The sequence below is a fragment of the Prunus persica genome, chromosome G5 (genome assembly GCF_000346465.2).
Source record: "Prunus persica cultivar Lovell chromosome G5, Prunus_persica_NCBIv2, whole genome shotgun sequence".
Taxonomy (NCBI): Eukaryota; Viridiplantae; Streptophyta; class Magnoliopsida; order Rosales; family Rosaceae; genus Prunus; species Prunus persica.
In genome coordinates, this window is record NC_034013.1 from 9,955,794 (window position 1) to 9,969,733 (window position 13,940).

The 13,940-nt window shown below is 33.5% G+C and overlaps 1 protein-coding gene across 1 annotated transcript; it reads right to left on the minus strand.

Moving 5' to 3' along the window:
* LOC18777865 (hydroxymethylglutaryl-CoA synthase) lies at window positions 104–4,977 on the minus strand. The gene is made up of 12 exons (XM_007209931.2): window positions 4,620–4,977; window positions 3,615–3,721; window positions 3,195–3,327; window positions 2,605–2,748; window positions 2,236–2,394; window positions 1,987–2,060; window positions 1,810–1,885; window positions 1,638–1,693; window positions 1,441–1,528; window positions 1,204–1,344; window positions 971–1,120; window positions 104–556 (listed from the first exon to the last, which is right to left on the minus strand). Exons 1-12 carry the CDS (start codon window positions 4,680–4,682, stop codon window positions 338–340), a joined length of 1,410 nt encoding a protein of 469 aa, XP_007209993.1. The 5' UTR covers window positions 4,683–4,977; the 3' UTR covers window positions 104–337.

The window sequence follows — 13,940 nt, forward strand, 5'->3', positions numbered from 1 at the left end:
TTTCAGAGATGGGCTTATGTCAATTACTTCGACTCTGGTACAATCTGATAATCATGGGTGATGGGGGATGATGATGCTCAGTTTGCTCACAACACTTTCTTGGTTTTTAACAATCGCGAAACTAATTTTTATTGAACAATTTATTATCAAAAAGAAAAAATAATAATAATAATAACAATTTTAACCTGTCAACACTTGCTGCGAAACAAACTATTTGCTTTTAACGTACAAACTTAATGGAAGCCGGAGATGTATGATGTTCTGCTTTACGAGTTACAACTGACATCTAATAACATAAATGCCTACTTCTTGGCATTTACAGACTTGGATATGTTCATCAGTGACCGTTGGCAACCACACCATTCTCATTGGAGGTGACGGCGGCAGTACTGCCTCCTTCCTTCTTGGCGTAGAATCTACGGTACTTAGAGTCAACTTCAGTAAGATAGTATGTGCCTGGAAGTAGAAGGCTAATGTCCTGGTTTGTCACAAAGTCTTTGCCTCCATACCTATGCTCCATGATCTTCATAACTTCAACAAACTTCTCGGGAGGGAACTGCATCAAAGACACATGTAGAATAAATAAATTGCATCCCACAGTGACTTTCATGTGATGAATTTGCGCGAAGCCCCAGTGGTATTATGCATTGCATCATCATGATATGCATCTATCTTCAACCCTGATTTTACCTCCACTACGATATTACCACTTATACCCAGGCAAGGTGATGAAGCAAGCTAAAGGTTCAGGGCAACAGAAAAATGATCTCCGTGTTCCCAAGGATTTTAAATTTTAATATAGCAATTTCAGAACCGAAGTAGCAAGTTGTATAATTTATTGGAATCACATTGTAAATCCGGATTATGATTTAAGGAGGCAAGCATTTATTTGAGAGCAAACAAGTTTGTTCGTCTCTGAATGATATGTCATGAAACTATGCTTAAGGAAAAGGGATGAAGAAACAAGTACCTCATGTCTTGACTTCAACTTTTCTCCAACATTCAACACTGCTGCAATGTTCTCCAAGCTAAAGGGATGTTGACCGGCATTGAGGCGCAACGAGAACATAGTAGCAGTTGAGCCACTTCCATAAGAGAAGAGTATCACCCGCTTGCCATCCTGTTATCAAATACAATTTATGAGACCATATATTTTCAGGTGAAGAAGTCGAGCCTTTTGGATAAGAAATTTAGGGCACTTACCAATGAGCTGTGCTTATTATGGAGGAGTGATACAAATGCCGCATAAAGAGATGCAGTGTACATGTTCCCAACTTGCTTTGGCACCAAAGTTGTTGGTTGCACCTTAGCGTCATATAGGGGCTTTGCAACTTGCTGGGATACCTGTATTTAAATATATTAAATAAAGATCATCAGCAAGAATTTAAAAACTATGCTAGCAGTTAGTTTGGTAGCTCTATAAGAAGGTTTTAACTATACCTTTTCAAGATCCCGGCTTTGGTAGCTCTCATCACCAGGGAGGCTCGCAAATGGGGCCAGCTTTTCTTTAGCGGCCTCATCAATGGAGCTGCGTATGAAAGGAAATGAAATAAATCACCAAGCAAACATACATTAAGAATAAATTTCGAGAAGTAAGGCATTGTGATTTTTAAAGAGATCAAGGAAAAACAAGAAACCTGGCATTCCTCACGGAGTCATTGAATACCAAACGGGCAAAGCTTTTTTGTACAAGCTGCAATAAGTCAAAGAAAAAATTATTATTTTAATGGAAAAGAAAACATTCAAGATTTCAATTGTAAACCAGAAAGAGGGATCAGTTGCAATATCTGAAGTCCTAAGAAACTATACCTTGTTATAAGGAGAATGAAATACGAAATACTCAGCATCAGCCAGAGAAAATTGTTTGCCTTCCAATTTCTCATACCTATAGAAGGCAAGAAAACAATTAGACAATTGCATAGGGACAAATAATAGAAAACACAATGAAACAAATTAGAATCAATTCAGTATTTAATAGGAACTCACTTTTTACATAATTCCTTGTAGCAAGAATCAAGAGCCTTCAGATAACATGTTTGAGAAAGTTTTCCATCAACAACCTGCAAATATGAAAATTTTATGATTATACAGTGATAAGAAAGAAAAGTAAGGCATCACTCAAATTTAAATATCGCTAGCCTTAACTCAATTTGGATCCTAAGAAACAATCAGGAAATAGAAAATAAAAAGCAACATATGACTCATGTATATGTCAAAAATACTAGCAAGGATTACCGGATATTCACTAGCAAGGTCAGGTTTGTAAAAATCATAGACGTGAGCCATATGACTTCCCCTAATTTTGCTTTCAAAAGCAATAGGAGCATCAGGTCCAATCAGCAAAGCAATAGCAGCTGCTCCACCAGTTGGTCGGGCCGGTCCTTCTGCATAGACCTGATAGATAACACCTCCAATAAGATAAATAGAATAAAAACTGACATAAATGGCTGTCTAACTCTGATGTTGAAGTGAATCAGTATCTTGATTTGTATTGCACATACAACACGAGTTTGACTATCAAAATTAAGAAAACAGAATTGCATCCTTGATTCAGAAGTATTTGCTGTTATCGACATTAGCCCAAGGTAATGTAAATGTTCATACCGCACTGTCAGTGCACACGACAAGCCCATAGCGTCCATCCCACGAGCTACTCTCCACCCAATTCACACAGTTGAATAAAGCTGCAGTACCCCCATAGCATGCATTAGTTGAGTCGACACCTTCAATGTCAGTATTTCCATGTTTCTGCATGTTTAACATGAGAAAGAACGTGTCAAAAAATTTCATGGACATCAGCTCAAGATAAGGCATAAAATAGCATACCAAACAAAACTCTTATTGAAAGCAGAATAATGACAGAACATACAGGTAAACCTAAAAGGTGGTGAAAAACAAGCATTGCAATTTGAACCAGGAGCCAAAAACAACCCAAGCTAGTTATAAGTTGTTTTGGCCAACTATGCCTTTCACCACTTGATAAAACCAATTTTTGCCTTCTAACATATCTCAGTTTCCATATACTAAAAGGGTTGACATATTTTGAGCCAACATTAACTGTTCGAATAATGTTTATCACTTGTACCTCATCTGACATTCTAGTCCTCTAACATATTTAACTTTTCACTCATCATACTCCATCCACTGAAAAACAGAATCAAGACAAAATGTATCTAAAATCACAAGGGCAATACCTCAAAAACTGTCATCAGGAAGGTCTTAATAGATTTGCTTTTGTCTATGACAGTTTCGCTGCCTACTTCCAGCCGACCAATTTGTTTTGGATCAATCCCATATTTCTCAAGAAGGGAGGTAACCACTGTCAAACTGAAAATTCAAACCAAAAGTTAATGAGTATAGAGTCTCAACAAGATGCTCCCTGGAAAGGAATTGACAGCAATTATGATCATCATGTCCAAACTGGGTTAGAAGGTTCCCATTGTTAATGCAGATTTTCATTTTGAATCATCAGCTTTCCATGGTTGAAGTCAGACACTTTTCGTATTGGTATGCTCTTAAAACCTTCTAATTAATACTAAATGAAATGGCAATGAGGGGAGTAATACAATGTGTTAAGTTACAAAAATATTGATGATCGGATGTAGAACTAGTACCTCATGGAGATGACATCTTCCACCTCTGAACAAAATGCCATGCAATCTTGTCCAAGTCCGATAGTGTACTTTCCTTTGCTTGCACCATCGTGAGCCTCCAAGGCTTCCTATTTTTCATAAAGAATGAAAAAGTTGATTAGTTGATGGAAATCTAATTAGTTTGGTTTACAAGACTTCATGATGCACATATATTGAACACTGCAGGGAATTGTAGCTTGGAGCAAGATAAGCTTCTAACACCCTACTGCTCCTTGTGTTTGCGTATGTTGGCAACTGAGATACATGTTCAAATAATTTCTGGAAATTCATACCCAGAAAGAAAAATCTCTCACTTGAAGTTTATATCTTTTTTTTCCAGAAAAAGCATGGACATATCTAGCCCTTTTCCTTTTCTTTGTTGGTTAGTGCATGAGAAAATTCATTAGTATATATTTTTTCCTTCGGTTCAGAAATTAGTAGAATTAGATAGTCTACAAAGTAGCCTCTGTTTCCAATCAGAGCACACAAATGTATAGTCACACTGCCTATAAGTCAAACTTTGAACAACAAACAAAGCTAAGAAACATTATGCAGATCATCAACATACAGTTAAGTTCTTAAATGAAAAGAAGAATTTAAACACAGTGTAATTTTTGTCCTCCAATTCCAGATCAAAATGTCTAATGATAATACTTCACACGTCCAGAATACTTTGAAATTAACTCTAAGAAGATCATCAAATTTTCTAGTAGTTCAGAATCGTTTTGTCATTTTTTCAAAAAAAATAAAACAACTACTTAACCAGCTGAGCTCTTTTCTCTCTCTTTCTTTTTTCCTGATCAACAAAAACAAGCGAAAAACAAATCCGAAACGATTTTTTATTTCCATTTCCTCATTTTCTCACTTCTCCAAGCAACGAAAACAGAAATTCCACAAATAAAAAATATATATATATAAATTGAAAATTTTGAAAAAATAAAAATTGAAAAGAAAAACGAAAATATAGAGTGTGCGAGGGATCGTCACCTGCTGAATACAGGTAGGAGGGAAGTAGATATCGGCGGCGAGAATTCCAACGTTCTTGGCCATTTCTTTCTCCGGTGCTTCTTCTTCTTCTTCTTCCTCGCGAGTCACTTCAAATGAAATCCCTCACCAAAATATCTGGGAGATCCCGAAATGCCTTCCGCTGTCTCTAGCTGTTGGTCAAGCTGAGCTTAGGAAGAGAACGAGAGCGAGAAATGGGAGTCTCGCACAGAATCCAAGGAATTCGCAGAGAGAGGGAGAGAGAGATGTGTGGAGGAGTGGAGGTGCTTTACGTTTGGGAGGCTTCGCTGGGTATATATAGGGAAGAGACCTCGCTCTCTCGCTCTCTCGCTCTCTCTCTTCAGAGTTGCCAAAATGCAGACTTCGTGAGCTTCGTGCACATTTGATGAGATGGAGGGCTATCTTTGACCGCCAACTTTCGTTAAATTTACTCCCCTTGCCCCTATGTCACGATGACAAACGGCATCCCACGCTGGTTTTTTATTTTGTTAATTCACAAGGCCACCTCAAATCATTTCTCACCCCAAAAGGCTTTTTTTTCTTTTTTCTTTTCAAAAAAATACAAAGTAACTCATATGCAGATAATCACTTTTTTAAAAATAAAAAGGGGGATTAACCCCTAAACACATAAAAATTAAATGATAGAGACCGTACGAGTTTTAGAAACTCTTAATAAATCATCATCAAAGGTAGCATTAATCTAGCTAGGAATCTCATCAAGCACTTGAGTTACAAATTTATTATTATTATTATTATTATTATTTATTTTTAACAAACTGAGACGAGCTGTAAAGAATAACTCCAGCAATTTAGAGTATTTACCTCTGCCAATGAAGTTAAGTGTCCTGCCAGGAAGGCTGCTAGACTATCACCAATCTTTTGTAACTTTCTTCCAAATTATTTTCAATTTCAACATTTTTTCTTTGTTTTTTAAAGACAATTAACTTCTAAATATAGCCAAAGTTGAGAATAATGGGAAGAAATGTTCCAACATTGTTAATATTATAAAAATAGCCATTGCTAGTTGTCAATGTCATGACCTAGCCTCAACCAAATGGAGACTCCTTAAAAGCACATTAAATACCAATGGGTGATATGTAGTGTCATGTGTTTGTAATACATATTTGCTCACTACTTTCACCTAAAGCGTACGATTATAAATTTTTTCAAAACTTGATATGTATTTATGGGCATAATTATGGTTCCACAAATACAAAGTAAAAAGTTAATTATAATTATGCGTATAAATATGTGTCAAATATTGAGAATAATGATGTAAGTACATCTTGAGTTAAAATAGTGAGCACAAAATATTTCCATGTGTTCTGGCTTCAAACCAACTAATTACAGCTATGTTCTGTTGCAACTCTTGCAATGAATGAATAAGCTCCAATAGTGCATCAAGTAATGACTTTTTCATAGTTTTATTCTCTATTTGTTTATGAAAATAACCTGTCTTCTTTCCTTTGATTAATAAACCCCTTCTTTCACAAATTGAAAACCATATTGAAGTTTGTCTTTAAAAAAGTAGGCAACTACTTCACACACCTACGTGATCACACCCAACTTTGAGCCCATTAAGTTGCCCCCCTCTATTTTCCTCTTTCTTTTTCAGAAAAACATATATGTACAGTACTTGAAATGCCATGTTAATAGTATCTTAAATCAATTATGCGCTGCTATGTGAGAAAGTTAAAACACATGTAGTGTCTGATTGGCTTGAAATACCGCTAGTCGCTGACATCTCAAGTGCATGTAAATTCTTCTCCCTCTTTTAAGTTTGTTTTGTGATTTATGAAAAACTGGAGTGTGTGTAAGATATAAGGAGACAATGCAATTCACATTCAAACATCTAGGAAGCAAGGACAATAATGTAGACATCGGACCTGAAAGAGTAATGCTAATAACTTTTTAACCAGCGGTACATTGTCTATATAGCTTAGGTTTTAGCCTGTACCATGCCATACCCGTTACGATTGCATCATTTTGTTTGTTTAGTATTTGTGCCAACTAGACCTATTGTACACCTGGACTTCCATGTCACCAACTCTTCCCATTGGACACCTGGACTTCCATGTCACCAACTCTTCCCATTGGACACCTGGACTTCCACGTCACCAATCATGCTAGCATCCTCTAGTATTCATTACATTGTAGGAAGGGTTTGGTGGACAAAATTACCCTTGTGTCCCTTAGTGTTTTTGATTTTTTGTGTGAATATTTATTTGATTTTTTCATTGACTCACATGTGGCCAGCCAAACTCTTTGTGCCTGACACCTCTGACTGTGGACAGAGACACTCTCAAGTCTCAACAACCCCTCTGGATTCCCTGGACCGTCGGATTGTGATTCCCCGCAACAACATGCACTATTTGCACAATTAGACTCTTTTGGGCGATTTGTGTAATTATAAATTAATAATCCTAAATTCCAATCAAATACATCAAACATATGGTATGGTGGTCCCCACAAAGTTGTGATTAATTTACATTATTAAATCTGAATGGGTCTCCGCCGTTGATCTTGTTGGTTGTCCACGTACTAAATATAATAATATCTTTTGCGCGTGGCCTACTGCGATTTTTGTGCAATAAACACAAGTGTTTGGTTAGACAACCAAATTTGACTTTTATAAATTTATAATGTGCAAGAAAGAGGAGGGATTTGCCAATTTCAACTTTCTCTTTTATTTATTTTTAAATTAGTTTTTGCCCCTATAACAATAAAATATAATAAAATTTTGTGACAAACTCATTTGCCTTATTACCTAATTCTCAAAATTATTATAAGATTTTGTTCCTCTCCCATCATCTTTTGGAGTATACTTCTCTCTTTATCAAGATATCTAGTTTTTCAATTTCGGCATGTTTATCGGGAAGCAAACTTTGTACCAGATACTTTGGCAATGCTAGGTCGTGATTAGACCCAACTTTCTATTTGATTCTCTAATATTTTTTTTTTCAGATAGTTTGTAAAGTTTTATATAATCTTCGAAGTTCAGAAATTCGATGTGAATTCTTTGTTTTAAATTTTTTAATTTATTTTTAAATTCCAAATAAACTAGTTCCTTATTAGTGGGAATATCATGATGTGATTTACTTGGCTTTGCAACCGCGGGACAGAGACTTAGTGCCAATTTGTACGTCCTCCTTGGGTCATGGCCAATAATCCACCGTTGGATCAGTAAAAAGGGATTAATTATCGGGTGGGGCCGTCCCCATTGTAGTTGGACTAGGCATCAGAGCACGTGGGTGTGCAGATAAGTGACCCGCTGTCGTACCACGTTTTTATTATTCAACACAATATAAACAAACTTATAAATAAAACAGGCTTAAAAAAAATTTTAAAAGTTGTTAAATAACTATATCGAACAAATAAAGACACTGCTTACGTGTATTATTTGAAAGTCCCTCGTGATCTCTTTATTGAACAAATGACTACACTAGACATTCAATAAACTACATCGTCGGTCTAACTTAATGAAAAAAGGTATATTGACTTGCACACTAGATTAGTAGTTTCAAATTCAAATTTTCATGGTATCTTAATAGTATGTGTGTGAGAAACTTTTATCTTCTATAATTTAAATTATCATTTATATTTTAAAAAATAATATTCAATAAGCTATAGTTAGGGACTTATTTCAAAAACTTTTTTTCCATAAAAAAAAAAGGGTTCAACTAGGTTATTTTGGGATCCTGAGCATTTACACGCATTTAAAGGGATGTTAACCATTAGATTGATCTAATGAATTTTAATAAGTCCACATCATCATAATTGTATTATACCAAAACTCACCATTTGCACCTTATTATACTAGCCTCTCCGCACGTGTTTCAGCGCATGCTAGAGGCTTTTTTTATAGAAAATTTTAAATTTATTTTAGAATTAAAAAAGATAATAAGTAGTTGTGTTCCATAAAAATAAGATCTATTATCTTATTTTTCTTTTAATTTTATTTTATTTTTAATATGAAAAATTATGAATTACCATATTATCCTCATTTAATTAATAATTTCAATTCTTAATGTTTGGCATTTTCTAGTATTTTAAATGTTTCACCATTCTCTACCTTTTGCTATATATATCTTTAAAATTAAAAAAATTAAAAACTCCTACCAAACATCAACCACCTTCCTCCCCAACCCAGCCCTTATACTACCCACCAATTGCCGCTACCTCTCACTCTCTTTTCTTCTCTCTCACACACACGTTCACTGGGTCCTATAGTTGGTAGGCACCTCTAGGATTTTCAATTGCAGTTTAATTTTGAAGTACTTGATTGTTGTTTAGACAATAATTCCATGTTAGATACTACAATAGGACTATAGATGGCGTAGAGAGAGGTGGTGGCCATGGATAGCAGCAACCAGTGAGAGTGGTTTAGGGTTAGGCCGGGTTGGGGCTGGGTTGGGGGCTGAGACTATTATTTTGTATTTTTAATATCTTATTTCAAAGGTATTAGATACATATAAGGTGTAAAAGAGATGCTGAGATGTGGATTGTTAAAATTCATTAGATCAATTTAATGGTTAACATCTTTTTAAATACGTGTAAATGCACGGATGCTAAATGTAAAGGCTCGGAATTCACTATTTTGATATGAAAAATAGTAATGTTTCAATGTTGGTTTATAATGTCATAGCTTGGAAGAGTTCATACCATAATTTGCTCAAATTCATCAATATATATTTATCATAAAAACCCATCAATATTAACATCATATTAGTTCATCATCTTACCCATTACCAACACACCAAGTTTCTTTATTTCGTAAATTTGACTCTTCTCTTTCAAATTAATATTTTCTTACCTACAACCTATCGTTTTATTTTCTATAAATAAAACCTGATTTTTTTTATTAAAAAAACCCGATGACTAGGATCCAACTCATCAAGTTTCCTAAACAAGTTTAATGTGTTAAATGTTATATTTTTTAAACTCCTATAATACCCTTGATTCCATTTTTAACTTGATTTGTTTAAGAAATTAGCTGCAATTCAATGCTAATGAATTGTGTTTCAATTTTGTATAGATTCCAAGGATTTAATGGGTCAGTTTTTTTCTTATTTAAAAAAAGTAATTAAAGCTTGGTGTAATTAGTGCCATATGGTTTGAATATACTCCTTGCTCCTATAAAAAAAAAAGAATATATTTGGTTTTTTTTTCCTTCCAAATTTGACTACTTGACCATTTCATATTTTAATTTTCAAATTGATAGCTTATTTATTTCCTTCTATTTATACCAATTTCCAAATTCAATAATTGTTATGGTTTGAAATTAATTTGTTTTGTTCAAAGGGAAATAACATGTTATTCTCTATTTGACCCCTATGCGTTTAAGTACATGAATTTACCTACATTTTTTCTTAGCAACCTATGCCTTAGGTAGGTAAATTAATATACAACCAACTAAGGTGCTACATTTTTTTTAGCTACCTATGCCTCTAGGTAGGTAAATTAATATCCAACAAACTAAGGTAAATCCTTATCAAAATAAAAAAAACTATGGATAAATAATTTACCTATATGCATTTATAGGTATTTTTACCTATGGGTAAATAATATACCTATATTTTTTTTTATAAATTATTGTGTACCTATTTTTAATTTGTGAAAAATGTACAAAAATTTTAATTACAAAGTAACTGACTTAAATTTTTAAAAAATGTTTTTGGTAAATAATATACCTATATTTTTATTTTTATTTTTATTTTTCATAGGTACATTATTGGATATGTAATTTACAGAATTTTTTTTTTTTTTTTTCAGTTTGCAATTTGAAGGGGCGACATGTTAGAGGGAATGGCAACCAAAAAAAATTGGGTGATTGATATGCTATTAATAAGGGGTATTAATTATAATTATAGCAGTTAATGAAAGGGAGACTTTGGAAAAACCCAAAGGAGAGAGAAATTTTTTAAAAGAAGTCAAAATGGACAAAATTGCCCTTATTTATTTTTGGATTTCTTAATGAATCCTTTACATTTGCATGTCTTTGATTTGAAAGTCGAGAGGTTTTTCTGTCTTTTTTGAAAAAGCTTTGGCTTTTTCCAAAAGTGAAAGTTTTTTTATGGCTAAAACCTAAATTTACTTTAATGAAATGCTTGAAATAAATTATAAATAAAATATGAAGTCTAGTGGCAACGATGTAAAAACATAGGAATACTATGACCTCTTATATCTTAGTCGTCATTTAAGTTTAAAATTGAATTTTACACATAAATTTATAGAATAATGAGTATATGTCTAGAAAATAAAAAAGATAGAAACCTATATTGTACGAGTCCCTTTTTTATTTTATGTTTCGGTCAAAAGTCTTCCAATGGTTGTGGTCGTATATGGTGGACTGACAATCACATATAAGTGCTTCCATGAGAAATGAGACCCCATTGTCTGCAATGATATGTATACAGATGGATAGATACTTTTTTTTTAAAATTTATTAAAACCTCTAAATTTGACTGAATAAATAATTATGCACTATTCCATCTTTTGCATTTTGTTACTTGGCATATAACCATCAATTTCCATGTATATAATAGACTTTCTTAACATCAATAAGTTGAGTTCACATGTAAAAAGGAAAGTTTGGGCAAATAAAAGAATCTTTTTTGTTCGATAGGGACAAGTAAAGGAATTTAATGATGAGAGTCTTATAGCTAATTTCACACAAATCAAAGATTTACAAACGTCTACGATCTTATTTAACGAAACTCTTTATTGATAATACAAATTACCGTTATTTTTCGTTTTATCACAAAGTCACAAACTCAATAATCTTTTAAATTTGCATGATTTCTTTTTTTTTTTCTTGTTAACATGTACGCCTGTTATATATTGAAACAAAAGAATCATTCAGATGCTCTATTTCAACCTTGTTTAATTAGATCATAGAAAACCAATATTGGTTTGGTGATTATAATTAATGAAGCATGCCAAAGTTGATCAAGTGAGACAAAGAAATGGACATCTTCCACAAGGATCCAAAAAAAAGGTTTCTGTCTAAGTTGGTGGGTAGGAGGAAATTAATAAGGAACGTAGTCAGAGTGATACTGCCGCTGCTGGGAGTCCGGGACTGGTTTACATACAGTGACGACGTTGACGCAAAACTAAAACGGTTGACTTTAATGATTTGGTTGGTAAAACACGAGAGAGAGAGAGAGAGAGAGAGAGAGAGAGAGAGAGAGCGAGAGCTCTAAGTCCACCTTGCATTGCAAGCATATTTGAGGTGAAGGCAATGAGTAAGCTGCAATCTCGAGCAAGTAGAGATAATGAAGGCAACTTATTATTCAGTGTTCTTTGCTGTTTGAGAACTAATAAATATAAAATAAATAATAAAAAAATCTTGAAGTATTGGGTCTGATATCTGGCAGGTTAGGCTTAAAGAATAAAACTTGAAAACTTGCACGTTTGAGATGCTTTGACTTCATCAGTGTGATATCATATCATGCTTGAAGGGTAAACAATGGAGGCTGGTCACGACTCAGTGAGTGTAGCTGACTTTAACACTAATTAATCACGTAGTTGGACTGCTTCCTTTTTCTTTATTAGTCTGTCATTGGTAATATAATATTAGTGATAATAATTTTAAAACGATTATATATAGTAATTATTGATAATAAAAAACAAAGTTATTAAGCAATTATGGTGTCGAATATGGGCAATCTTATACAGTAACTAAACACAACAACAAGTTAAATTGATATGAAGATAATCACACACAACACAACTCAGAAAAGACTAAAAGTATATTTTAAAATTTTATTAACCAGTGTGTATCTTAGTGAGTTTATACATAATCAGACGGTTGCTCTATTATTTTAAAGTTGTTAGAAATAATGAACAGAAACCTAAAAAATAAACTGTTTCAATTGCTCTACATGTGATTTTGGGTTCTTAGCTTATAAACAATTGGAAACGCGACAAAAACAAATGCATAATATTGCATATGGCATACCAAAACAAATTTCGACATATATCTTATTATTTAAGGCCATTTGGATACGACTATCTATGCCAGATCTGTCGTTACTCCTGAAAGTTATATAAACTAAATTAGAAATATATTTTGTCGAAAACTATGTGTAATTACTGTTATTATTTTTTGTTTATAGCCACCTAACCCTTACTGAAATCTGGTTTCCAAGTCAAAGCACGCATGCTCTCCACGACTGAGCAAATGCCTTATGAACCATAAGTAATTGCGATGATGAAATTACTTGTAGACGTCACAAATGACTGCCCTTTTGTTTTCTTTTTCTTGGAAAGTTACACTAATGCCACCCGAATTATAGGCCTAGGTGAAACTTTGCGACTCTAAAACCATCTCCAACCATGAGGTTGGAAACGAAAACGGACTTAAGATTTAAAAATGGCGTGAGTTAAATTTTTCTTACATATAAATATATTGAAAATTTAGTGGTACCAGTGAATTTTATTAAAGACCAAAAAAAAAAACACCAGAGACAAAATGAGCCTTACCCCTCAAAATGCTAGTACATGTAGATAAAAACATACTTAAATAGTTAAATATCTAACCAAAATTCAGAAAATGTCATTAATTGTAAATAAGAAAGCAGGCCTTTATCACATCTTCAATCAACATGTTAGCAACTAATCAATTTATCAAAATCCCTAATTGATAATTTATAGGATTTTATTTGGTTTACCTAGGCTAGGGCATTAATTTAGTCCAAAAAAAGCCCTAAGGGGTTAGTTAATAGGATTTTATTTGGGTTGCCTAGGCTATGGTATTCATTTAGTCTGAAAAAACAAAGTTTCTTGGGCTATAGCCTAAATTAGTTTGTTCATGGGACCGTCCCTGGTTAGAGCATTTCCAAGGGAGATGTCAAATATCAAACATTAAATTTAAATTTGATGTCTGATGTGACAATTTGACATTTTACACAACTTTACACTCCACTCAATATGTCAAACTAAATTATTATTTTATTACATTTTAGTGTTGATTTATTTTTAATTAAAAAGAAAATAAAAGAAATAATAATAAAAATATTCATTTGATATCTTGCTTTTGGGATGTCAAAAATAATATCTCAGCCTCCAGCCTTCATTCCACACCAGCTTTGACATATCGGTTGGAGTGATGTGAGATGTTATTTTTAGCCGTTAAATATCTATGTGTCACTTTTGACACATCGATTGGAGATGTTCTTAGAAACTGAAAATTTGACATTTGAGGTCAAATTCCATCTCTAACCCATGTAATTTGAGTGGGTGGAAATTTGGGCCAGGCAATATCTTGGGTGAAATTTCAGTCCGAATATTGCATGGACTGGT

Excerpts from the sequence above, each read along its gene's own strand:
- LOC18777865 (XM_007209931.2), bottom strand. The coding sequence starts at position 4,682 with ATGGCCAAGAACGTTGGAATTCTCGCCGCCGATATCTACTTCCCTCCT. Across the intron at positions 3,328-3,614 it reads GAAGATGTCATCTCCATGAG|TTTGACAGTGGTTACCTCCC; the intron begins GTACTAGTTCTA and ends TTGAATTTTCAG. Across the intron at positions 2,395-2,604 it reads TCGTGTGCACTGACAGTGCG|GTCTATGCAGAAGGACCGGC; the intron begins GTATGAACATTT and ends GTTATCTATCAG.